Source organism: Dermacentor albipictus, chromosome 7 (genome assembly GCF_038994185.2).
Source record: "Dermacentor albipictus isolate Rhodes 1998 colony chromosome 7, USDA_Dalb.pri_finalv2, whole genome shotgun sequence".
NCBI lineage: Eukaryota > Metazoa > Arthropoda > Arachnida > Ixodida > Ixodidae > Dermacentor > Dermacentor albipictus.
In genome coordinates this window covers 134,393,135-134,419,077 of record NC_091827.1, presented here as the reverse complement: position 1 = coordinate 134,419,077, position 25,943 = coordinate 134,393,135, and the positions used below count along the sequence as shown (strand labels likewise).

Here is a 25,943-nt window from a genome sequence, read left to right as displayed (position 1 = left end):
CCGACCTTCAAACTCGTTTTCAAGCAGCTTGAGTGTGCGATTCGCGACTGTTTTTGTTCCTCCCGGGTCAATCATACTTCGAAAAATGCGCCATGTGCGCCAGCGAGTCGCTTAACTGACGCCAATTGTTGTCGCTTAACTTTTGTGCGTATTCGTTAGCTTCCTGCGCTAGCTGAGCTATCCGTATCCTGAGTTTGCGATTAGGCTTCTGCCTTTTCCACCTTTTTGTGAGGCCTCTCCGGGCTTCCCAGAGATGCAAGAGGTGACGATCTACGGCTGGAGCCTCCGTTGTCGTTTCAATTGTTTTTGTGACCCTAGAGTGAATAACTCGGATCCGCTCGGCCCATTCTCCTACGTCTGTTATGCTGCCGATTGTTTTCTGTTTTTCACGAAATTTGGTCCAGTCGAATAGCCTTGCCTTGCCAATAGCTCTTCGAATCCTGGCTGCATGAACTGATATGCTTAAGGTATAGTGATCGCTTCCTAGGTCTTCGCCTAGGTTCGTCCATCGCGTCTCACTTTCGTGGTTGGTGAACGTGAGGTCGGGGGAAGTGTCCTGGGACACGCTGTTCCATATTCACGTTGGGTGATCCGGTTGAGTTAGCTGGAAAAGTCCGTAGCGCTCTATAACTTCTGCTAACAATGTGCCCTTGGGATTGTCTCTATTGTAGCCCCAGTTTGAGTGTTGTGCGGTAAAGTCGCCTAACAATATTATTTGTCCCTACCTTGAGCGAGTCGCACCGCGGTGGCCACCAGGTTTTCAAAATCCGCCTGTTTTTCTCTGGGAGAACTATAAGCGTTGACAATAATTGTTTTAGGTTTGCCCCTTTTCTGCGGCCAAATCGTGATTATCTGGTGCTGAATAGGTTCCCGAAAAGAATAATTTACGCTAATCGTGACATCCTTCTTGGCAAAGGTGGCTACTTGAGGGTAGTCAGGGTGAGCATAAAGCTTGTACCCTTTGAGTTTTGGATTTTGTTTCCCTATTTCCCGAATACAGATAACGTCGGGAGGGACTGGCGCCAATTCTATGTAGTGCGTGAAATTAGCCAATTTAGTCCGTAGCGTGCAGCAATTCCCTTGCCAGATTTCAATGTGTCCGGTCTTTGTGTTGTTTGCCATATTATCCAGGAATATTACTGTCGCTATCAGTGTGCTCTATAGCTTTCGGTGTCCTGGTTGGAGCTCCCGGACTTTGACTGACCCTCTTTCAGGGGACGGCCGCGGCTTTTGTTTGCACATCCTCTACCATTCGTTTGAGTTTGTGTAGCTCTGCGAACATTAGTTGCATGTTTTGTGCTAACTGTTCCAGCGTTAACGAATGAGCGCTGGAGGCGGTACTTTGTTGCAGTGATGTCTGCGGTGGTGATTTGGAAGTGTGGTCGCAAATGGTATGGGTTGCTGTGATGTGCTGTTGTTTGCCATGCGCTTAAAACCTTCAAACTCGGCTCGTAGCTCGGCTTAACTGTTTCTAAGTATTTTGTTTTGTTCTACTATTTTCTTGTACTCTGGGTTTTGTGTGATTGGTGTAGGTGTATTCTGAGGATTGGCAGAGGGAGATGCGACTTGCGCCCAGCTCACCTGATTATTTTGTGGGGTGCTGCATGCCAGTAGGATCCCTGGTGACTTGCTTCTTGGGGCCTCTTTCTTTTTTTCTGATCTTGCTGCTGAGGCACCTTGGGTCGGGATGCCGAACGTCTCCTCTGGCCCGGCTGCCCGGAACAAGATCGGCTCCTCGACGGCGAGCGGGTTCTGGAGCGGCTGCGTTTCTTTGGCCGTGGTCTTGATATCTGCCTGACTGGCTTTAGTCTTTTGGGACATCGGCGGTCACCCGTTGGATGATCACTCCCACAAATGGCGCATTTGGGGGTGCACGTGTGTCCATCGGCAGGCTCCCGCACCCCGCACGAGCGGCACACCTGCACGTCGGGCTGTGGACATACGCCGGTGCGGTGTCCCACGGCGCCACAGGTACGGCAGAATTGTACCGCATTTCGGTAGGGTGTGCAGAGTTTCTCTCCCCCAAAGTAATAAACACACCTCGGCACTCGGCTGCCGTAGAAGGTGAGCAAGGCACTTTGTGAGTCGCCCATCATTCTTGCGTCGATCAACTCCAGTCGCTGCGTACGGATACCTAGGTTCGATCGCAGCACGTCAGAAGGGGCGTGTGCTTCTATCCCGTGGATTACTCCCCGCGTCGTGTCTTCTCCTGCCGTAACGTACGCATTGACCGGGTGTTGTCGTCCATTGATGTTCAAGGATTTAATGGCTTGCATGACCTTGGCCGTATCCCGATTCGGGGTGGATATCACTGCAATGTTCGAACCTGACTTGATTCTTAGAATAAAACCGTTGTCAGTGGTTCTGTCCTCGCACGACTCCATGACGGCTCTTGCCAGTGCCTGACTGGTAACATTCTTGAGTGGTAGCCCTTGGTGTAGCCTGATGACCACCTTCAGGTCACTCTTCGGTAGCGGCGGAAGACGCTTGAATCGTGGGTGCCCGCGATGCGCCATGGGTTTGGACGAGCTGGTAGTCGGACCTGATGGCAGTGCGCTTCGTTGCGCGGTGCGGCGTTGCTGAGCGAGATTTTTCTTTTCCTTCAGGGAAAGAACGCGCTCTCATCTGGCTTCTGCGGTCATTTCGTTGACCACGGTAGCGCTTTGCATGTTGTTGTTGATCGTGGCTGCCTTATTGCATTCGTGGTGCGGTGTTGCATCACCCACCTGAGATGCAGTGAAATCCATCTGTTCTTCAAGGCGCGACGTTGTAATAAGTCGCGGGTTCGATGTCGCAGCCGGAGTTCTTAAGGCCGCCATGTTCAAATGCGCGCGCACCCGCCGGCGCCGCTCTCCTAACTGAAGTTAGGGTTAGCAGTTCACCACGTGCTGATGGTGGAAAATCGGCCGTAAGACGCCGAAATATGGTCCGACTGACCTGCAGTTGGTCTCCACAGGCACCGGACCACTTGTTGGAGATGGTGGTGATCGTTTCGGGCCGGTCCCAGAAGGTGGTCCGCCCGAAAAACCAAACATGCGTAGCCCGATGTGAGTGCAGCCGTTTCGAACGGCGTCTTCTTCTCCGACTCGCATCAAGTTGTGGTTTAAAAGAGGGTGAGCAACTAAACGTATTTATTTCTTTCCATGATCTCTTTAAATGCAGTAGTTTGAACTTAAGCATGCCAAAGCATTTAATGACGAGTCGACATCACTCCTCTAACATCATTGCCAACATGGTCGCTAAAACATGATTGTGTTGACTGGTACTTGCTACATATTTGCTGTAATAAAGCAACAGATTGTTTTCTTGTTCATACAGTTTTCGCCATTTCTAAATCTTAGTGTACCTAACTGCACTCTGTACGCACCGGCGTAACTTCCCGATGCCGCGTGACGACGCTATGCAGGCTGTCGGTGTACGGCGACATACGGTTAAATGCGCTCTGTTGCGTATCAATGACTCGTTGAAATACCCACGGCGCCACCGAAATTCCAAACGGTAGCCGTTTGACTTTGTACAGTCCCTTTATCGTGTTAACTGTGAGCACTTCAGCCGATTCGTCGTCTAGCGTTAGCTGTTGATAAGCTTGAGCTAGATCCAGCATTGTAAAAAATTTGCTTGAACCCAGAGCTGCGAGCATTTCAGCGGTAGTGGGCAAAGGGTACCCGCTGCTTTTAATAGCTTTGTTTGCGGTGCTACGGTAGTCACCGCACAGGCGTAAAGCTCCATCCTTTTTTTTACCACTACCAGTGGCGTGGCCCAGTTGGAGTACGCGACGGGTTGCCATACCCCTTGTTGCACCAAGCGATCCACTTCCTTGCCCACGTCGTCCTTGAGGGCCAGTGGAACTGGTCGACTTTTGAGAAACACTGGTATGGCGTCGTCTTTCAGTTCGATGTGAACTGGTGGTCTGTTGAAGCCAGGAAGGTCCCTGCGAAACACCTAGGAAAATCGTGAGGGCACGTCTTCCGCGTTTACTTGCTCGATTCCCCGCAAGCAAATGCCTAACGGCCTAAACCAGTTTCGCCCAATGAGGCTGTTGCCTCGACTCTTTACTACCAACCATGGCAGCTTTGCATTCCGGCCTTGAATTCTACCAAGACGGTTGCTCGACCCAGCAGCGGTAACGCCTCCTTTGACCAGGTTACGAGAGTTGTTACAGAATCTTGGAGTGGTATTTCACCCCGATTTCTCTCGATTACTCGAAATGTATCTTCGCTCACTATTGAGCACCATGCTCCGGAATCAACCTCCATCGGGACTTCTTGTCCTTGTATCTCTACTTTAACCATAAACTTCTGTTCTTGCTCATTCACTTCGCAAAGTGAAAACAATGCACTCATTTCGTACACGCCCTTGCTCTTTTCAACTTTCCTCTCTTGCTCAGGCGTCTTCCGGGCCGCTCTACTTTCGTCTTTTGAACGACAAGCCCTCGCTATATGTCCAACCCTTTCGCATTTGAAGCATGCCGCTTTTCTAAAACTGCATAAACGCGCAGCGTGCTTACCGTTGCAACGGTAGCAACTAGATCCCTCTGCCGTGGCGTCTTGCTTCGTGCGGGTTGCTTGTATCATGCCCTGGCAGTCCTTCGCCTCGTCTCGGCATTGCATTCGTATGTCTCGCTGTTGCTTGGCTGTCGCTTCTGCGGTCGCGGCCTTGTCGTACGCAAAATTGAACGTAAGGTCGTGTTCTGCGAGAAGTCGCTGTTGAACTGCTTCGTTCTGGAGGCCGCATACGAAACGATCTCGCATCATGATGTCCAACAGGAGCTGCTCGTCGCCAAAACCGCAGCCTTCGGCTAGCTTCCGAAGCGCCGTGACGTAGTCCGCAACCGATTCCTCGGCAGCCTGGCTTCTCTTGTAGAACAAAAACCTTGCGTATAGCTCTGAAGGCCTTGGATGCAGGTGCTTTCGAACCGCCGTCTTAATTTCCTCGTAGGTTGCTGTTGTCGGTCTCGCTGGCTTCACCGGAGTCACGATGAGCCCGTAAGCTTCTTCGCCGCAACAACTCAGCAGGATGGCTCTTTTCTGTTCTTCTTTCGCTATCTTGTTAGCTTCTCAGAACATTTCGAGCCTCTCGATGTATTCGTCCCATGACGCGTTTGTGCCGAGACGATACTTGCCGACCCTGCAGACGGCCATCGCCGCCGCTTCCTCGTCGCCAACTGTAGCGTATCAGCCGGACGCCCGGGTGGAACAGGGGTGCTATTTTGTAGGAATTCTATTCCTTTCTTTATGCCTTTTGCCGCCATCACCGCGCATCCATTGGTCGAAAATGACCGGGCCGCGCCGATTTCGTCTGTCAATCACGCGACGTAAGGAACCCGCGAAAACTGTAATCGTCATAATGACGTTGACGCACTCATTATGCGGAGCATAAGGCACGGATTTTTGGCGCGGCCAGAAGCAGGTTCTTTTCCGAAGGCATAAAAAAAATGGCCGCCCCTCTGATTGCTATGGCCGTGGCTCTTCGCCGTCGCCGACCTGAACACGGAGAGCCAGGCGACGCGTTTGATATGCCGGATGACCATTTTCGACGGCATTTTTGACTCTCGAAGGGAACGGTGCGGTTGTTGTGCGAGGAACTGGCGGGGGAACAAGAAGCGGAGCGAGTGACGGGACTGTCGGTGGAGCGGAAGGTGTTGTGTGCGGTGTTCTTCTTTGCAACTGGGAGCTTCCAAGCGTCCGTTGGGAGTGAGGAGACGATTCGTGTGTCGGAGTCGACAGTGAGCGAGTGCGTGCGACGGGTGGAAGAGGCTGTTGTGAACGCCGGGGCGCGCAACAATTGGGTGCATTTTCCTAAGACGACCGAGGAAAAGGCAGTCGTGAAGGAAGGTTTTCTTCGACGCGGTGCTATCCCCGGCATCATAGGATGCGTCGACGGCAGCCTCGTAGCTATTGTCGCACCGAAGGGTTAGCGCAAGGCTGCGTTCATGTGCCGCAAGGGATACTACGCCCTCAACTGCATGTTCGTAAGTAAACCTCACGTTTTCTGGTGCCGATCCTTTTTGACAGTTATGTTGCTCATGTCAACGGGCACTTTCTCTGTTTATGTTTTATCAGATCTGCGATGCGGAGATGAAAATCTTGGCCGTGGACCCTCTGCGACCGGGGTCGGACCACGACGCTTTCCTCTGGCGGACGACATGGCTGCGCCGGCGGTTTCAAGCGGGCCGCATCGTGAATCCTGGGGAATACCTCTTCGGTGAGGCAAAACACCTTTTTTGGCGCAGTCACGCTTCAGTAGCGCAGAACGCCGTGTCCGCTCCAACCCAAACTTTTAACCAAATTACAAGCACATAAGTCGGGAGTAAAAAAAAAGATGAAGTCACCATTGTCACCATTGTGACTGCCACCATTGTCAATGTTCGAAGTGTTAAGTTACAAGCACATTATGTGCCTACAAGGAGCAGTGAAAGCAACAAGTATTAGTGCTGCTACTGCACCCAGTGCCTGCAAGAAGCAGAAGAAATGAACAAACATTAGTGCTGCTACTGCTACTACTGTCATTGATAGTACCAACAAGTGTTGATTTCTGCTGCTTGTGGCAGGCACCGAGTAGTGCACTTGTAAATTTGTTAACCGTTTGTGTCGGGAATGGACATGCTCAACTCATGCTTTTACTTGGAATACACCTCTGAAGCCTGCTGTAGATTTCCTAAGTTTACAACTTGCCTCTCGTCAGAGGAGTACTCAATGTACTATTTCCATCTTCGTGCAGGTGACAGTGGCTACCTCTTGGAGCCGTGGCTCCTGACCCCAGTTCCTGGCCATCCTCCAGCGCAGACAGCCGAGGGGCAGTACAACACAGCACACGGCGCCATGCGTTCCGTAGTGGAGAGCTGCATTGGGCTCTTAAAGAGCCATTTCCGCTGTCTTCAGCGATATCGCACCCTCTTCTACGAGCCGGAACGTGCAGCCAACATTGTCGCGGCATGTGCTGTGTTGCACAACCTTCGCCTTTCTGAGGGCAACATAGACTCGGGCGATGATGACAGCGATGACGACCGCAGCAGCAGCAGTAGTACTGAGCTCTGCGGTAATGGCGACCCCATTCCGCAAGGTCTACCCCGAAACACAGGGTCGAGAATGAATTATTTGTGAGGCCGGGCTGTCCGTGACAATGTGATTGGCATGTTTGGGACAACCCGTGCGCAGCACATACATTACCTGAGGAGTGTTCGGCGGCAGCTGCGACGTCAACAGCAGCGTCAGCATCGCTAGATGCATGCACACAGTTGTAGCATAACATATGCCAAATAACTGCATTGTGCATTTCATGCTGTGAAATTGCAGACATATTTCCAATGCTAAGTTGTGGTTGATGTTTATGTAATGCAAAGCATTCATGGCTTGTCAAGAAATGTAAAAGTTGTGCAGTGAACCGTTATGTAAGGCCTGCATTTATACTAAGTGAAACAGTATGTTTAGTGGTGACATATAAGATTGAAAGCAAGCTAAAAATAAGTGTATTTTCAAAGTGTCTGCCATGATTTGCTTGTTGCTGCTGTCGTCACCTAGATGCCCTGCGTGCCATTCATGTAGCCTGCAGTTGTCATAATTATTTCTACTCGTATCGGTGAGAGTTCTGTGTTCCCTTACGCATTGATGGACATAAGCGCCTTTCTACTCGCTTTCCACTCGTGCAGAGAAGCTCCCAAAAGCCAAAATGTACAGTGTACGTTACACCTTCCGCTCCACTGAACGTGCTGTTACACGTGCACCTTCTAGTTCCTCCACCATTTTGTCTCGCAACAACCGCAAAGTTCCTTTGTAGTGACGAAAATGCCGTCGAACTGGTCATCCGACATGTCACATGCTGTGGCTCCCGTGAAGTGTGTGCACGCATGAGCAGTTGATAGATTTCAACAAAGTGCCCTCAATTGTAAATAGCTGAACTCGGTGAGTGTGTAATTACATTTCCTCTGTGCAAGCTAGCACTGCAAATACAGTAGCACCATGCAAATAAAAGCACCAGAGGAACACTGCACCTTTCTGTATTATTTCACCCTTCAACATACAGACATTTTTTATGGTAACACTTGTTTATGTACACATCACGTGTGACAGTCTCTACATTGAATAAGTGCGAGAATAGTGAGTACTGCAGCAGTAGAGACATATGCAACATAGCACAGACAAGTTGTAATAAATATTGCATCACATTGTTCTTGCATCTGAAAGGTTCACAGGTAACTGCATCATAAAATATCACAGGTAACGGCAGGCATCGTGTAAGGAAAGTGTTGTACGCTGCACAAATATGCATAAATAGCAACTGGCTTAAAGTGCACCTGAGAAAAAAGGTGCAGGTGCTTAAATCACGCATCAACAGAAGAATATCACTGCAATATGTGTAGGTACATCACTACGTGTGAAAGGAACATGCTGTTGTGGAGTTCCATACTGGAAAAGAAAGCCATAACATCTTGCTTTGATATTGAGTAAGAGAAACTGCATAAATATTGCACACGAGGGGCAAACGTACAATGTATCACAACCATGAAAGAACACTGAATGACAACAAAACATGGTAATGAAAAACAAGAAAAGAAGACGTCACGACAACAAAATATATAAACCATCAAAAAATACTGAACGACAACAAAACGTACTAATGAAAAAGAAGACATTAAGCCCCGTATGTCACGACAAAAAAGAAATATCAATCATGAAAGATCAGTGAATGGCAACAAAACGTAATAATGAAAAACAAGAAAAGAAGATATTAAGCCTTGTATGTCACGACAAAAAAATATTGACCATGAAAGATCAGTAAATGGAAACAAAATGTTATAACGACAAACAAGACGACATTCCAGTCCTGTATGCGAAAAAAAGCATGTATAATATGTACATAAATATGCAAAAAAATACACATTACAAATGAGGTGAAGGTGCATAGGCAAGGAATTTTCAGAACTTTTTATTTTTGCTGTGCATATTCAGAGGTTCCGTTTGACATTACATTAAGGCTCGAAACTGTCACCATTTGATGACACAGGATTAAATTGTAGAAGATTTGCAGTGTTGCTTCGTGCTGAACTGGACATGACAACAACTAGGCACCTCATAATTGCGATGCCGCAGTCAGACTAATGTACCATCAGGCTTGCTGGCACTTGTGCAAGTGAGCGTGATAGTGTGGGCGCTCTTATTGCTGAAGTACAACTTCAAGCAAAAAAATCATGCTGCAACGGCTATGCTACTTGTGGTTGCATGAAAGGGTGACCTGAGCAATTATTTCTTGCAAACTAGCCATATCCGGCCTTCATATCATCATTACTACAACAGCAAAATTTAAGCTAATAAAAAAATGGTGTAAAATTCTTTGCCTATGCTAGTACCTAATTAAATATGTGGGTCCTGAGAGGGGGGAGGGACTTGGCTGCCACCATGGGCCGGTGCAGCCAGCAGCAGCTGCAGGAGACGCTGGTTTGTCTCCTGTGAGCGCCGTTCCACTGCCAGCCGCTGCTGCTGAACGTCGCGCATGCTGCCGACCTCCTCCCTCAGCTGTTGCAGTCCCTCCGTGTGGACAGCATGTTGCTGCCGCAGGACCTCCATATGGACGGTATGCTGCTGGCGCAGGACGTTCATATGGGCCTCGTGGTGCTGTTGGCGAATAAAATGTGTAATTAGTTTAATTATATAAGCTCAGTGACAAGGCCTTGTTGTGTTGCATTCATCCGCATTTGCAGGCTATTGTCACTGTATATTGAAACATGCACTGAATATATCTTTCTGGCCCATCACATTTGTGCAGTCCCATTCCATTAAGATGTCTTACATGGTTTTACCTGCTTCCCTGAACCTACTGCCACTTCTTTCTTTTTGCCACATAATAGCGTAAATATTGACACATATTATTCCACGCAAATGTGTACAAGATATGATCAGCACAGCGCTGTATGCATACATCATGCTTGTTTACTGATTAATTGTTGGAGAGGTCATACGCTCGTCAATTTCATACGCAGAAAAATGTACGTCTGTGGCCTTACACATACCCGCTGGTTTTGCTCCAGCATTTGTCGGCGGAAGCGGGCCTCCTCCTGTGCCCTGGCTTCCGCCGACTGGCCCTGCCGATAGTATTCGGCAGTAGCCATCTGGACGGCGCCCTCGAGGTCCTGCTGCCTCGACTGCCTATAGGGGGGTGCCTGCGGCTCTTGTGGGCTTGGCTGGGGGGTCGGCTGCGAGGGTGGCTGCTGGAGGGTAGGCGGTTGCTCTTCATGCAAGACAAAAACAAACACTGCTCATCCACTGTTATCCGACCCACACAGCTTGATTGTCCTAACCAGTCACTTCGATGTGTCATTGTAGCTGCATAGCTACAATTATGATACACAAGGCAGTCGCATAGTTGGAGCAAAAGATGTCACAGAAAATTGCTGGTTACAGTAACCTATAAGAAGCACAAGGAATCTCTATTACAACATCATGTCATTTGTAGGCTTGCATTTCTGCTCCATGAATAAGAGCTGAATGCTGAACCCAAAGGTAGTAACAGCACAGTGGGCTACTTCATAGCAAGGTCATACAGCAACTGCAAACAATGCTACAACAAAAGCTGGGTCACTGACTTACGTGTAAGGCCACTTGGCCCAGCAACAGCTGCAGGACCCGACACCACAAACGCAGTTGTTGCTGGTGCACTGCGGGAGGGCCCTGCAGCATCCTCCGAACTTGCGTCCTGCAGTCAGAGTAGTGTTCAGTATTGCGAGCAGTGAGTGCAATGCGCATCATTTACACAAGTTGCTGCTCAGAGTACATAACCTATATTGTAACTTGCACAAAAAACGAAAAAAATATGGCTGAGGAGATTTTGGAATATTGTATTACAATGTAATGCTGAAAATTTGTGAGGCTACTGCAGCACAAACAACACTTTTTAAACCCAATGTACGCACCTCGCTATCGGCGAAGTACTGGGGGGGGGGAAACAAGGAGGCCGCCTGTCCTCCCAAGGATGTCGAGGACGCGGCCGTCCACTCCACCTACTCTGCCGCCTCCAGTGGCCCTGCAAACACAACGACAACAACTACGTGAAACGACGTTACTGTCAGCATCATTAGAAAGCTCACCTTTTCGCTCGTGGCCCTGGCCGCTTCTTTCTTCGCCTTATGAGCCATTTTGGCCTAGTGGTTCCGCCAACGGCGCGTTGACTTTACCGCTGGGCCTTGTCTGTTTAACACTGCCGCCAACTCCTCCCATAGCTCGTTCTTTCGAGCAGCAGTCATACGTGTCGAGAACTCTGTAGAAGCTCTCGCGAGGCATGGGTGCTGCTGGATGAACTGCACCAGAATATCCGTTTGTTCTTTTGAAACTCTGGGCCCTTTAGCTGCCGCCATTTTCGATTTTCAAACTTGGGAATTCCAGCCGGCCCGCAACACAGCAAGAAATTTACAGGCAAACATTCTGTCTAAGCTAAGCGCCTGCATAAAGTGCTCACTACGAATTGATTATTTTTTGCCTTTTTGTACCACTAATATAGAAAAGGTAAAGAAGCTACTCACATTTACCATTGTAGCAGCTTCTTTCTCGGAGCGTAACCGTCAGTGCAGGGGCGCCAGGCCCAGGAAGTATTACCGTTGCTGCGATCACATTGACGAGGCTATTGTTCTGTCGTTGCGGTGCTGTAATGAAAGGTGCTGAGTGCCTTGACAGTTCTCGATCCACTACGTTGCAAAGTTTGTCCTCGTGTGTTACGGTTAATTCTTGCTGGCCCTTCGTAAAGAAGAAATTATCACACGTGAGACATGATGATGCACCGAAAACCACACGACAACGTAAGCACTACACGAGTAATATTTACTCACCTCACTCGGCTGTATCTTACGGCTCCTGCAAGCAGCGCAGATTCTTCTCAGATGCAAGTATACCACTGTGGGCCGCAATTAGTTGCGCTGCGTTACGGACACGCTAGCGGCTGTCAGCTGTTGGGTAAACAGAGGCCGCCATATTGCGTGCGCTCAACGGCATGGCTTGTATGCACATCCGACCAATATGTGGCTATTGCTTCAAAAATAGGAGTACTTGCGTTTGCATTTCTTCAAGCTGCGGCAGCTTTTACGTTGTAAGGTTACAAAATGAATTTGGTTTGAATTTGGTTTACGCAGCATGGAAGTCCGCTTTTATTAAGTGTTGTTTTACAAGACGAATTTGCTATACAGCCCCGGAAAAAGAGAAGAGAACACGAAAGAAACATCCGGCCAACGAAGGGAGCCTCTGATTGGACTATCCAAATAACGTCGTGCGTACGCAACCACCATTTCCAAAATCGGTGACGTCAGGCGAAGAGGCATTGGCATAAAGTAAGGCATTCCTACAAAATAGCACCCCAGACAACGTTTATTGATGCCGTGCCCTTCTTATAGGGTGATGAACATGTGGTCTGCCGACTGCTGCTTGCGTGGTCGATAAGCAATTATCATGAAAATGCAGTGTGACACGCGGTATCAGTATATAACACTTATTCACAAAGTTTTCGCCCATTTCTAAATCTTAGTGTACGTAACTGCACTCTGTACTCACCGGCGTAACTTTCCGATGCCGCGTGACGACGCTATGCAGGCTGTCGGTGTACGGCGAAATCCGGTTGAATGCGCTCTGTTGGGGCTCGCGTTTTTTATTAGCTAGGCTAATAATTTCTGATAAAGAACTCAAGTAAAAACTTTAGGAGCTGATTATCTTGTCTAGATGTTTCTCCATCGACTCAGGAAATTTTGCGTCCACGCAAGTTCTACTTACCGCTGGGACGCTTTCCTACGAAGGGGTATAACACAAATTCAGAAATGTTTTTCTTGCGTAAAACAAAAAGTAATTTGATAAAAGTTTTTCAGTTTGTAGACAATAAATGTTTCTAATAAATACACTATTTAGCGTAATTTTACCCCGATCACTTCAATGCTAAATTTACGATTAAACATAGGCTAAAACTAGCTTTTTTGCAATTTTGTCGCCAGCTCCATAGGCCATTTCACGTTACATTTCTCCTAAATTATTTTTCACTTAGAGTACAACTTGCTGGCAGTTCGTTACTTTGACATACGACCTTTTGGTAAAAGTTATCGTTCTGCAAAAAAATGCCCAATATGCACCAAATTTTGCATATTTAGTACCGTATAAAAAACTCACGGAAACGTAAAGATCGACAACACATTTTTAAGTAAAAAAACCTATCTTCATTCTCAAAGGAAAATCGTGTGCTCGCCTAATTTAAGAAGACGGAATTTTTTGACAATGCGTTTTACGACTCATTCTTTCGAGCTTTCTAAAAAAACTTCACATGTTGCTAGCGTTGCTGCAAATTTTTTTTCGCAAAGATGTTTGACAGAGAGATTTCTTGCTTTAAATAGATCGTCCTCAATTTTTCAAAGAACTCGCTGATGGTCGAGCGCCAAGGTTGGGGCAGTTGGCGTGGAATGACCCAGGAAGAAAAATTTGCTTATTTTAAGCCCTGTGTTGTTCCGAGAAAACCAGCTTATTAACCATGCTTGGCAAATCCCCCTGAATGTCGGTACAATAATTGCTACCTTTCTAAATGGCAGTGCTAATATTGTTGGTTGCATGTGCAAAAAGGGCCAGTGTTGGATCTCTATCACAGTGGTCCAGCCTATATTCAATTCACGCTGTTCACGCATCGTTGCGCAAAGAATAAGAATGGCACAGCCCATATCGGAACCACCTTGTCAACCTTAAGCCACTGTTGGGCAGGAACTGCCCATACCTATGGATCGTTGGCCCGAGCAGACGTGCCGCCAGGGACATACATACTAAGCGCCATCAATGGTGGGTACTATCGTTACTTGATAAGGAACGCTTGCTTATAACCACTTATAAATATAATTTTTTTCTTTATTTCTTTTCTGAAAAGTAGTCTAAGAGGAGGCCGGCACAAATGGTGCACAACGCCTCCTTTACATAAAAACAAAACACATTGTTTAACGATTCGGCAAGACAGTTACGTATATTTGTAGAAGCACATGCAAGTACATATGCATATGTATATAGCTTGAAACAGTTACCTGCTTAGTGCCAAACAATAAGTAGTAAAAATAACTGTGTGATAGCAAGATTGAGAATAGCGGCAAGTTTTGTTCAGCTGCACTACTGAGGTTTGAACGGTCAAACTGATTCACCTTGCAAATGGCCGCCCCCATACCGCAAAAGGAAACTCTGCTATCGAAACTGGCGTCACCAAGGCGGAGCCGGCAAGATGATGTTCGCTGCAAGGTCAAGATGTCGGCAAACATGGTGGCCGCGCCTGCAAAGTGAAGAAATCAGCGAGAGCTTTTGAGCTATGTACAGAGTAGTAGGCTAACATCACAGCCGTGTGAACAAATGAAAGGAAGAAGGTAGGAGGAGCATCCTGTTGATTGTGTTCTGGCGAATATGGGGATCGAGGTGCGCTTCATCCCCCAGCTCCCTCGTGGTGCTCAACCTCGGGCAACCCAGTGGGAACGACACGGCCAGCGCACCGCAGATGCGCGCAAACCGTGCACCTCGGTGCCGGCGTTGAGTCACTGTGCACGTCACGGGACGCACGCTGGCCGGTGGCGGACCCCGGGGGGCACCCGAGCTGTCGTCCGCAATAAGTGGCTTGCATAGAACCTCTGTTCCCGCGACTTCTCGGTTAAGTGCGCTCCCCGGTAACCCCGATACAGCGTGTGCGCCTAATACATCGGTCTGTGCCGGCTAGTCTTGACTAGAATTGCTTTTATTGCCATAGCTATTACATCAACACTGCAGGCGCTACCTTGTTGTCGCTGTAATGTATCAAGTCCAACGGCGATAGCACCGTTACCGCGCGTCATGTGCTGCACATGCGAGGCACGCCAGCCAAGCCGACAATCGCGGCTCAATCTCACTCGCGAGAAGCCGGAAGGCGGAAAGCAAGCGCAATGTCTTCCGTCGCACGACAGGTCGCGAGGGAATCGCAGGAAGGGCTGCGTTGTGCGCTGGCAGCTTACTCTCACGTGGTCGGGGACGAACACATTAGCAGAACTGTAAGTGGCCATACTAAATCTTTATTGGGCCCTCAAAAGCAAGCTACACTTAAAGCGCAACGATTGCGGCGAACACAGTGGGCGATCGTCGAAAATATGATAAGCGGGTCAAGCAAGTCGGCTTTTATACATCATTCGTCGAATGTTCCAGAGTAACCGCTGGGACCCGTGTGTCTGCCACAAAGTTTTGAACTATTCGCGTCGCACAAGCATGCAATCGTATTACAGAAGGTTCGTTGACAGACAGCGTATGAAACAATCGTTAACATTCCAGAAACTTCCGATACGTGCAGGCACGCCCTGCGCTGTGCGATAAAATTTGTTAGGTGGTGTCAAGCGGTCACCCGGAAACGATAAACAATACATGTGTCAATACTCCCCTCTTAAAGAAAGGATAGACCCGATGCAGCAAACAAACGAAAGTAATAAACAAAAACCCCCGTAGCAAAGAGGAAAAAAAATAAGCAAGTTCATCAGCGTGCGTAAAAGGGCTTAAGACGCACCATGTGGACCACTTCAGATCGTGCGCGGCGCCGCTGTGAATGCGAAATGCCGTCTGGCACAACCTTATAGTCCAGTTCACCAATACGTCGGAAGAACTTGTGGGGTCCGAAATAGCGTCGCAATAGTTTCTCACCGATTCCTCGTCCACTACTGGGGGTCCAAACCGAAACACGGTCGCCGCGCTTGTACTCGACGTAGCATCGTTAGATGTTGTAGTGTCGGCTGTCGGTACGCTGCTGTTTCTTGATTCGGAGGGGTGAGCTGTCGCGCTTCGGCGGGCTGGAGATAGGTAGCGACGTCAAGATTCTCTTCGTCGGTGACGTGCGGCATCATGGCGTCGAGCGTCGTCGTCGGGTTCCGGCCGTAAACCAGCTTAAATGGTGTGATCTGTGTTGTTTCTTGCACCACCTTGTTGCAAGCGAAGGTTACGTACGGCAGAACGGCATCCGAGGTCTTGTGTTCGACGTCGTCGTGCATTGCTAGCATGTGGGCGAGGGTATTGTTCAGGCGCTCCGTGAGACCATTCGTTTGCGGATTGTAGGCAGTTGTCCTCCTGTGGCTTGTCTGGCTGTATTGCAGAATGGCTTGGGTGAGTTCTGCTGTAAAAGCCGTTCCTCTGTTGGTGATGAGGCCTTCTGGAGAACCATGTCGCAGCAGGATGATCTCGATAAAGAATTCCACCACTTCGGCTGCGCTACCTTTCGGAAGAGCTTTCGTATCAGCTAAGCGTGTGAGGTAGTCCGTTGCCACGATGATCCACTTATTTCCAGTTGTTACCGTTGGAAGGGGTCCCAACAAATCCATCCCGATCTATCAGTAATCCTGCTGGCCTCGTCGGTGGCGTCTTGCGTCGCTAACAGTCTCGGCATGTCTTGACGTAATCGGCGACGTTGGCGGCTAGGCGCGGCCAGTAATACCTTTCCTGTATTCTCAATAGTGCCCGGGAGAATCCGAAATGTGCAGTCGTTCGATCGTCATGTAAGGAGTGCAGTACTTCTGAACGCAGCCCTGACGGAACTACAAGAATGCAATTGGTGCGGACTGGTGAGCAGTTCTTCTTTACGAGTAGGTTGTTTTGAAGCGAGAACAAAGACAATCCTTGCCTAAATGCCCTAGGGACAACGTCCGTGCGTGTGCCCTTCCAAATACTCGACGACGTTTTTCAACTCCGAGTCTGCTCGTTGCTGTGCAGCGAAGTCTGGTGCGCTTAATATGCCAAGGAAGGCGCCGTCATGCTCGTTATCTTGCGGCACCAAGTCAAAGGGGGCGCGTGATAGACAATCGGCATCAGATTGTTTTCGTCCGGACTTGTAGGTTACAGTGATATCATATTCTTGCAGTCTTAGGCTCCACCGCGCCAGCCGTCTTCAAGGGTCTTTTAAATTCGCTGGCCAATCCAAGGCGTGATAGTGTTACGATAGGCCTGCACGAGTACTGTTTTGCAAAGCTATCTCAGCCCACTGCAGGTGCTTCGATCGACCCGTGGTGGTGGCGCCCTTCAGAGAACCGGTGAAGACGACAGCGGTAACCGACCACACACCAGGTTTGGAGAATCGGCGACGGCAGCAGGGCTGGCCACCTTTGGCGGCCCGTGTATTGTTGGTTGATTTGCCGGGTCTTCATGGTCATTTGCAGCAAGAACTTCTCCAACAAAAGGGTGGTTTGCGGTACGTTTTTCCTCGGGTCCTAGGATCCGTCACAGTCTGCTGACACTCGTGGCGACTACCGAAGAAAGCCAGCTCTGGAATTAAGAGGCCCCGGCTGGGGCAAGCGGGACCACCTGGCTACGAGGACCCGCTCAACTCGGGTTCTGGGGATACAAAGTGCGCATGTGAGCGTTTGAGCCCTCCCCCTCAAAAGGCGAGTCAACTACGCCCCAACAACTGTGGACGGTCCTATTGGACTAAGGTTGGACAGGAGTTTTCCATCCCCTGGGGATCTAGGGAGGACAGAGGCTTTTTAAGCAGAAGTTTGTCGGCTGCTAGTGGTGTGCTCGTGAGCAGGGTGCTCGTGCTCGAGAAGCAGTGTGCTTGAAGCTATGTGCTGGTGTGTTGTATGCTTCGTTTTGCATGCTCCATTTGGGAGTCACGCTAGACTGTCGAATGCATCTCTTGTTTTAATGTGAATATGTAAATAAATCCTGTACTCCTAGTTCCTGACGAAGATCCAGATCCTCCCTACAACCCTGACGTCCACTTCTACATTTGGATGGCAGCGGTGAGATCGGCCTGCAACTCGTAGACAGCAATGAGAGCTCAGACTTTGGGACATGTTGACCGACCGGTATCCCGATCAAGTTGGAGGCGACTTGGGATTGACCACCTCTTGCAAGTGACTGGATACGGTGGAGAAGGACTGGTGATACGGTAATGCTTGAGTAGGTAAGCGTTTGGTTTTGGCTGTAAGATTTACCAGACTTCAATTTCTCTGTGTTTGTAGATTTGAATCGCTGGAAATCTTTTACTTGTATTCTGATTTGCGTGGGTATCGCAGCAAGTATTGTGTGACAGCAGAGCCAAAGCTTAAAGTAGCGACCATGGTCCTATTGTGTATGACGAGAGCTGACCTGTTGTGGTTGTGCAAAGAGCTCTAGGTAAACGTAGAGGAGTAGTTGACGGAAGCAGAAATTCGTAAGCCCATTCTGCAAAGAGGCAATGATTTGAAACTCATCGAACAACTAGGTAAACTACTTCTTAGCAAAAAAAAAACGGGAACAGGAAACAGTTAGACAAGAAGAGGAAGAAATCAGGCAAGAACAGGAAGAAGCTAGGCAGAAATCGAAAAGAATTTGGCAGGAAAAAGGCCTAACAGAAGTAATGAGGCAGCACGCTGCTGCATTGAACACAGAGGCTCAAGGTTTGGAGCAGGAAATCGAATGAAGTCAACAGCGACTTGAGAAATCTGTAGGCTGGACGCAGCGAAAGTGGGGGGAAGTTGATAGCAGATTTTGGCCGAAAGCCAAAAGAATGAGTAGCACCTGCGAGATTAACAGCATGTTCATAGGTGAACTCGAAGTGCTAGCAGCTAACGATGCCTTAGTGGTAACAGAGGCCGTTAAAGGCCGTAGTGAGAGCGACGAGGTGCTGTGCCAACAGAGCACTGTAGAGACAGCTAGGCCAGCTCTGAATGAATTGGCACAGTCACCGCGCGTGTGCGCTGCTTGTAATGTTAGCGAGGTTGTTAACGTAGTAGAGAGCAGTGCTGACCCGACAGACTCGAGCACCCATGTCGAGTCTGATCTGCGTGCCGCAGTGAAGTGCCAGCTGGACGATTCAGTTGAGGGCAGTTCGCAGGATTGCGAGCTCCGTAGCTCAAAGGAAGACAATTGCATTGTTCAGAGATCGGTGCAGCTGTCCGCTAGTCTAGGTAGCCATGAGCGCGATGGTTTATTTAGGAATCATTCGGACTGTGCGGGTGAGACAGCGATCAAGACCGACGAGCTCTGTGCCGATGCACAGCGTGAGCTGGGCAATGCAGTAAAGGGCAGTTCGCAGGAGTGAGAGTTGCATAGCTCGTGTAAAGACTTCTGCATTCTTACAGAGTCAGTTGAGCTGTCCAATCCACCAGTCGAGGCAAAGAAAGAGTTGATTTATATGAAAATCACTCAGACTGCGGGTAGAAGAGCGATGCGGGCCGACGAGATGTGTACCGGCCAGCTTGAGGCGCGAGAAGGCGGCATGAAAGGGAATTAAAAAAGAAAGTGCCGTTGCAAGCGTGGTAACAAAAATAATGTAGCGCAGCCAAAGACGGCGACAGACGCAAAAAGCCCGGGCGCGAGGAAAAGAAAGGTGCGGTCGTCGTTGACGACGTTGGCGCATCAAGCACGTTTGAGCCACCGGACAAAAAGAGATAGAGAAGCATGTTGTGCGCCAACGCGGACAATGGGCATGGGGCAGTTATGTTCCTCGTCGTTCCGTCATTCTTTTCGGGGTGCAGCGTGTAGTGCGGAGGAGCGCAAGGTGGCAAGACGAGACGAGGGGGTAGGGAGTCGTGACGCGGTCAGTCGACTTCGTGATGAAAGCCTGACACCAGGACGCGAATTGGGAAGAGACTGTAAGGTCTTGAAGGAGGTGATAGTGTGTCAGCACTTTTGTTGTCCCTGGGTAGCCAGAATAGCTTTCGAACCGCGACCATCTCGAGTAAGGCTCAAAAGTATGAGTCAGTCGTAAACGTTTGGAACTGGAAGCCATGACAGCTTCCGCAGAAGTGAAACGTGTTGTTTTGTTTTATTTTTGAGCATTTCAAAATTATCGCAATTTAAGACTAAAGTTTCTTCTATTATGTAAGGTATGACCTCTGTTTATGTTTTGTTTGAGAAGCTCCGAGATTTGAAAGATGCGTTTTATGTAAACATTTAGTTTCGCGAGGTGTTAAATAATGATTAGATAGGCTTTCTTTTTTTTGTGAGTAACCTGAAGATCAAAGTTATCGGTGAGAGGCATATGGCGACGCGCATGAGTATTAGTTAACTTTCTTTATGTTTAGAAGAGTTTTCGAAGTTTCTAAGTTGAAGCGCGTAGGTTTTCAGTAAGTGCATAATTTGCACGGAAAAGCGGTTTTAGTTCCGTTAGCGCGTGTCCTGTGCGGATGGAAGGAAGCAGAATGTTTATGACCCGGTTGCTTGTGTGTGTTGAGGGCGGCCGCGTTCGGTCTTCTCTAGTACGAGTGGGTGGAACTAGTTATTAGAAGACGTATTTGTTTAAGGGTTCTGCGGAGTGCGTACGTTACGCAAGTTTAGTTCGTTTAAGGTACGTGTCCTGCATGGACTAGAGAAAAAAGAATGAGAGTAAGCGTGATCAAACGTTTGCGGACGATGCAAGTAAACCTTCTGAATAGCGGCCACCAAGCTAGCGCGATTGTGATTACGTACCTATGGAGTTGACCAGACTGTTCAGTGGCACCATTACGTGCGATAAGTATGCCACGGTGATAGGGTAAGAACAAGCTGTTCGTGAAGTTAGGCTGCTTAAGTTATGTTCGGGTATTGGTGGTTGAGAGCCTTCGGTTTAGTTCTGCGTAAACCTTTGCTCTTAGGCAGCGCGATGGTCAGGTTTGGTCGAACTCAGGGGGAACGTGAACGCTCGCTTTGGCGGCAAAAAATTTTGGGGCCAAATTTGGGGTTCCCAAGTGAGTGGCTTGCACTGAAATTATGATAGGACGCCTGGTGGGTTAACAGCTGATTCCGGGCGTTTGCACGCTGAGTGGTATTGTGTTGTCGGGATCGACTCTTCTGTACCGGTTGTTGTGAGATGGTTGAATGCATTCTAAGTGCGCAGGGGTTGCAGCCAGCAAAGCGACATTCTTGCTCACCAGCCATTCTCTTCCTGCCCAGCGGTTGTCATCACTAGCCAGTCGAGATTTCCCGGGCCATGTAAGAGCTGTTACGATCGGCCTGCAGGGGTACTGCTCTGCAAAGCTATCTCAGCCCGCTGCAGGTGCTTCGACCGGCCCCCAGTGTTGGCGCCCTTCAGAGAACCGGCGACAGCGACAGAGACAGAGACAGCGCTAACCGATCATGCGCCTCGTTCGGAGTATCGGCGACGGCAGCAGGGCCGGCCACGTTTGGCGGCCTGTGTTTTGTTGGTTGATTTGCGGGATCTTCATGGTCTTTTTGCAGCAAGAAGACCTTCTCCAACAAAAGGGTGGTTTGCGGTACGTTTTTCCTCGAGCCGCATGATTCTTCACAGTCTGCTGACACTCGTGGCGACTACCGGAGAAAGCCAGCTCTTGAATTAAGAAGCTCCGGCTGGGGCAAGCGTGACCACCTGGCTACGAGGACCCGCTCAACTGGGGTTCTGGAAATCCAAAGTGCGCATGTGAGTGTGTGAGCCCTCCCCCTCAAAAGGTGGATCGACCACACCCCAACGACTGCGGAGGCTCTGATTGGACTAAGGTTGGATATAAGTTTTCGCTCCCCTAGGGATCTAGGGAGGACAGAGGCTTTTTAAGCAGAAGTTTGTCGGCTGCTAGTGCGTTCTCGTGAGCAGTGTGCTCGTGCTCGAGAAGCAGTGTGCTTGGAGCTATGTGCTGGTGTGCGTTATGCTTCGTCTTGCGTGCTCCATTTGGGAGTCATGGTAGACTGTCGAAATGTATCCCTTGTTCTAATGTAAATATGTAAAATAATCCCGTACGCCTAGTTCCTCCCTATGACCTCCAACTACTACAATGGTCGCTGACGACATTGAATGGCCTGACATATAGGGAAATGCGAAATTTCGCTGTAGCCCAAGCGATGGCGAGCCCTTCCTTTTCGGCTGTGGAATAATTGCCTTCCGCTTTTGACAACGGTCGGCTAGCGTAGGCTATCACGCGTTCAAGTCCGCCTAGGCTACTGGCGTCAGTGCGGATTTCGGTATCGGCGTCCTCGTCGAAGTGCGCAAGTACTAGGGGCGACTGCATGCGTAGTTAGAGTTCTTGAAATGCGTCGGCCTGCGGCGTTTCCCACTTGAACTCGACATCACATTTAGTTAGATGTGTCAGCGGCTCAGCGATGCGTGAAAAGTCCTTGACAAAGAGCCTGTAGTAGGCACGCATGCCAAAGAATCGATGCACTGCCTTCTTGTCGATGGGTTGTGGGAACTTTGTGATGGCAGCAGTCTTCTGCGGGCCGGGCGGACTACAGACTTGCTGATGACGTAGCCTATGAACAGAACCTCATCGTAAGCGAAGCGGAACTTTTCTGGCTCCAGAGTAAGCCCTGATGACCTGATGGCCTCTAGTACTGTCGCAAGCCGCCTAAGGTGATCGTCGAAATTTCCGATGAAGACGATGACGTCATCGAAGTAAACAAGACAGGTCTGCCACTTCAATCCTGCTAACAGCGTGTCCAGGACGCACTGGAACGTTGCAGGCGCCGTAGAGGCCGTCTGGCGTGATGAAGGCGGTCTTTTCGCGATCTCTCTCGTCGACTTCTATTTGCCAGTAGCCAAACTTGAGATCCATCGACGAGAAGTATTTTGCGTTGCCTAGCCGAACTAATGCGGCGTCTATCCGTCTATCCACACTGCGTCGTCTATCCGTAGCTTCGGTGATTATGCGATGCTTTGCGACTGGTGTTCGTCGAATCCTCGATGACGCCGAAAAGCCGTCTTTGTATCGTCGGAGCAGACTTCTGAGCTGTTGCTGCTCATTCATGGGGAGACTTGGATTTGTGTCGAAGTCTGGTTCGGGAAATACGGTCATCGGTGTAGGTGCGGCAGAATCCGAGAGGACAAACGCATTGCTGGTTTCCAGAATTTCCTCGATGTACGCGATCGCCGCGCCCTTGTTGATGTGCTTGAACTACTGGCTGAAGTTTGTCAGCAACACTTTAGTTTTTCCTCCTTGCAATAGAGCGATCCCTCTTACGACGAAAATTTGATGGTCTAGCAGTAGACGTTGGTCACCCTCGATGACGCCTTCTACGTCGGCAGGTGTTTGGTGCCGACGGAAATGACAATGCTGAAGCAGGGCGGGATGCTGACTTGACTTTCGAGCACGCTCAAGGCATGGTGTCTACGACAGCTCACCGGCGGTATCGCTCGATCGTGCGACAGCGTTATCGACTTCGACTTCAGGTCGATGATTGCGCCGTGTTGGTTCAGGAAGTCCATGCCAAGAATGACGTCTCGTGAACACTGTTGGAGGATAACGAAGGTGGCAGGGTAAGTCCGGTCATGAATGGTAATTCTTGCCGTGCAGATTCCAGTTGGCCTTAGACGTTACCTCGAGCAGTCCAAATTTGAGGGCCTTCCCATGCAGTCTTAACTTTGTTCAACTGGGCGGCGATGTGTCCACTGATGTCGGAGTAATCGGCCCCTGGCTAAGGCGGTGACTGCGTGGCCGTCGAAAAGCACGTCGAGATCGGTGGTTGTTTGTCTTGCGTTACAGTCATGTCTTGGCGTCGCATCACGGCTGCGTCGCCTTTACGTGTGGCTGGTACGTGGCGTCGTCAGGTGGTCATTCGTCGGCGTATTTGCTTCCAGACTTCGTAGGGACCGCGGCTTGTCGTTATTTCGTCGATGTGGACTTTTCGGCATCTTCGGTGGCGGCGGAGGATCTTCGTCAGTTCGACGAACAGCATCCGCGCCTCCATCGGCTGGTGCTTTTAGGTTTCCGGATATGGGCTCGTTTACCAGGCCGGGGCTAGGCCAGTGTATGATCGGCGCTGCGGTGACAGGTGACGGAGAGCGAGACGATCGTCGAGGGCTCCACTGAGTGGCGGTGAGGTAGTCGGCGATATCGAGAGGTCGTTCGTCAATCTGCGGTCACGGCACGTTAACAGTGAACCCTCGCTGTTTCATTTCCCGGTATGGGCATTGGCGGTAGACGTGATCCGGTTCTCCGCAGTGGTAACAAAGTGGGCGGTTGTCAGGAGCGCGCCAGACGTCTGTCTTCCATGGGTTGGCGTGTTGGTGGCCACGGTGGTGGACGACGGAACTGTGGCGTCACTGGGCCCAGCCACCGGCGCAGAGGGGGAACGTGACGGCGGGCTACAGCGGCGTACGTCATCGCTTGCGGCTGACTCTGCGGCGAATCAGGGGCTACTCCGAGTGATTGGTTGAGCTACTGGCGTATGACGTCTGCAATCGAATTCATTTGAGTCTGCGACGAAGGGAACAGCTTCTGAAGCTCCTCCCGCACGACCACTCTGATTGTCTCGCGCAGGTCTTCGGCGGCCAGTGACTGAACTCCGGCTTAGTTTGTTGAGATCGTGTGGTGGTTGAATTGGCGGCTCCGCATTTCCACTGTCTTCTCGATGCTGGTGGATTTCCGAAGAAACTCGTCGACTGTCTTCGGGGGCTTCGTACAATTTCGACGAAGAGTTCTTCCATCAGAGAACGCATTAGCAGGCGGACTTTCTTTTCCTCGGTCATTTCCGGGTCGGCGTGGCGGAACGGATGGCTCATTTCTTCCATAAAAATGGCAACGTTCTCATTAGGTAGCTGCGCTACATAATACGCAGAGAACGAGCTTGGGCTCCTTCTCTGCCTATGACGCTTGTGAATGTCTGCAGGAAGCCACTTCGGAACAGGTCCCACGCCGTTAAAGCGGCTTCTCTATTCTCGAGCAACGTCCTGATGGCGTCTTCCAATGCGAAAAAGACATGTCGCAGCTTGTCGTCGGAGTCCCAGTTAAATGTCGCGGTTCGTTTCATACGTCTCAGCCAGGTTTGTGGGTCTTCGGACGATGATCCGTAGAAGATTGGTGGTTCTCGAGGTTGTTGCAGCAGAATGGGGGTCTCTGGGGCAGCCATTGGCGTCGCTGACTTATGCTTGATCCCTCTGGTCTTCTCGGGAAGACGTCCGTATTCCGATAGCAGGCCTTTCTGCATACGGCTAGTTCGCTGGTACTTGGCGACGATGGTGTTGTCCTCAGGCTTCGGGCTTAGATCGCGGCTTTGCGGGGGCGTTCCTTAAACGAACGCACTAGCACCTCCACCAGATGTCACGTGGTAGTGACTGGGACGAACACAGTAGCAGGACTGTAAATGGCGAAGCTAATTCTTCATTGGGCACATAACTTGTGCCCTCAAAAGCAAGTTACATTTAAAGGGACACTAAAGGTAAATATGAGGTCAAGCTAAATTGATAAATTAGTGCTCGGGAATCTCGACGGCGTCAATATTATCGCGAAGAGGGCCTTAGGAATCCATAAACTTAGGTAAATGTAGGACACGTTTAGAGACTCCCCCGGGACATTCAAGCACTCGCTCGATGACGAAAGCACTCCTCAGTTAAATTCTGTCACTTGTACTCAACTACTCGTTGCAAAAAAACATCGTTGTATTGTATTAAAACAGCAAATAAAATACTACACACCTAATTTTTTTTCATTTTTTGAAAGAAGAACTAATTGAAATTACTCTTGACAATGATGCGGGTGGTCGAAAGGTTTAGTTTTTGATAGACTCTGCGCCGCCCACGCTTTCGCGTTACAGCAGTTTCGTTATCGCGTAGTGCTGCGCTCGTTTTGCTGGCTCGCGAAACTTGCACAAACTGCAAGCAGCAGAGCATTCAACTTCCATGTTATGGCACGGGATGCCCGAATGGTCTACGCCACTTGACCAAAATGCAGCTGCAGCGGCAAGTCTACCGCTCTGTCTTGGCTCAATGCCGCCGTCTGTCGGGCGCTGTTTTACTCACCGATGGCAGTGAAGGGCGGTGATGGCGTATGCAACGTCACCACTCCCCCCGGTTGGGTGGCGGGAGATTTGAATTTCGAAAAAGGTATTCGGGCCCTTAGGTGCAATTTTCTCCTAAACTAAGTCTTTTTTTGGCACGAAACAAGCGTCGCGAAGCTTCTGGAACGGCATTTAAACAGTCCACGTCGACTTCTCATTTGTCTTTAGTGTCCCTTTAAAGCTCAACGATAGCGGCGAACACAGTCGGCGATCGTGGAAAATCTGAACAGCGGGTCAAGTGCGTCGGCTTTTATACATCAATCGTCGAATGTT

The 25,943-nt window shown here is 49.6% G+C and overlaps 2 protein-coding genes, 1 long non-coding RNA gene and 1 pseudogene across 5 annotated transcripts in view; all 4 read right to left on the bottom strand.

Moving 5' to 3' along the window:
• LOC135911538 (chymotrypsinogen B-like) overlaps window positions 1-25,943 on the bottom strand; it is a 799,265-nt gene that overhangs the window by 40,385 nt on the left and 732,937 nt on the right. For all 3 annotated transcript variants that reach the window (XM_065443854.1, XM_065443855.1, XM_065443853.1), the window contains one exon: window positions 14,138-14,262. In XM_065443854.1, coding sequence (XP_065299926.1) covers window positions 14,138-14,262 — 125 coding nt within the window. The remainder of the gene's footprint in view (window positions 1-14,137; window positions 14,263-25,943) is intronic.
• LOC135911528 (uncharacterized) lies at window positions 3,927-5,141 on the bottom strand (annotated as a pseudogene).
• On the bottom strand, window positions 9,351-10,139 carry LOC135911515 (uncharacterized). The gene is made up of 2 exons (XM_065443840.1): window positions 10,007-10,139; window positions 9,351-9,611 (listed from the first exon to the last, which is right to left on the bottom strand). Exons 1-2 carry the CDS (start codon window positions 10,103-10,105, stop codon window positions 9,351-9,353), a joined length of 360 nt encoding a protein of 119 aa, XP_065299912.1. The 5' UTR covers window positions 10,106-10,139.
• LOC135911527 (uncharacterized) lies at window positions 10,176-11,018 on the bottom strand. The gene is made up of 3 exons (XR_010567375.1): window positions 10,907-11,018; window positions 10,584-10,689; window positions 10,176-10,224 (listed from the first exon to the last, which is right to left on the bottom strand). It is a non-coding gene; the product is annotated as an uncharacterized lncRNA (long non-coding RNA).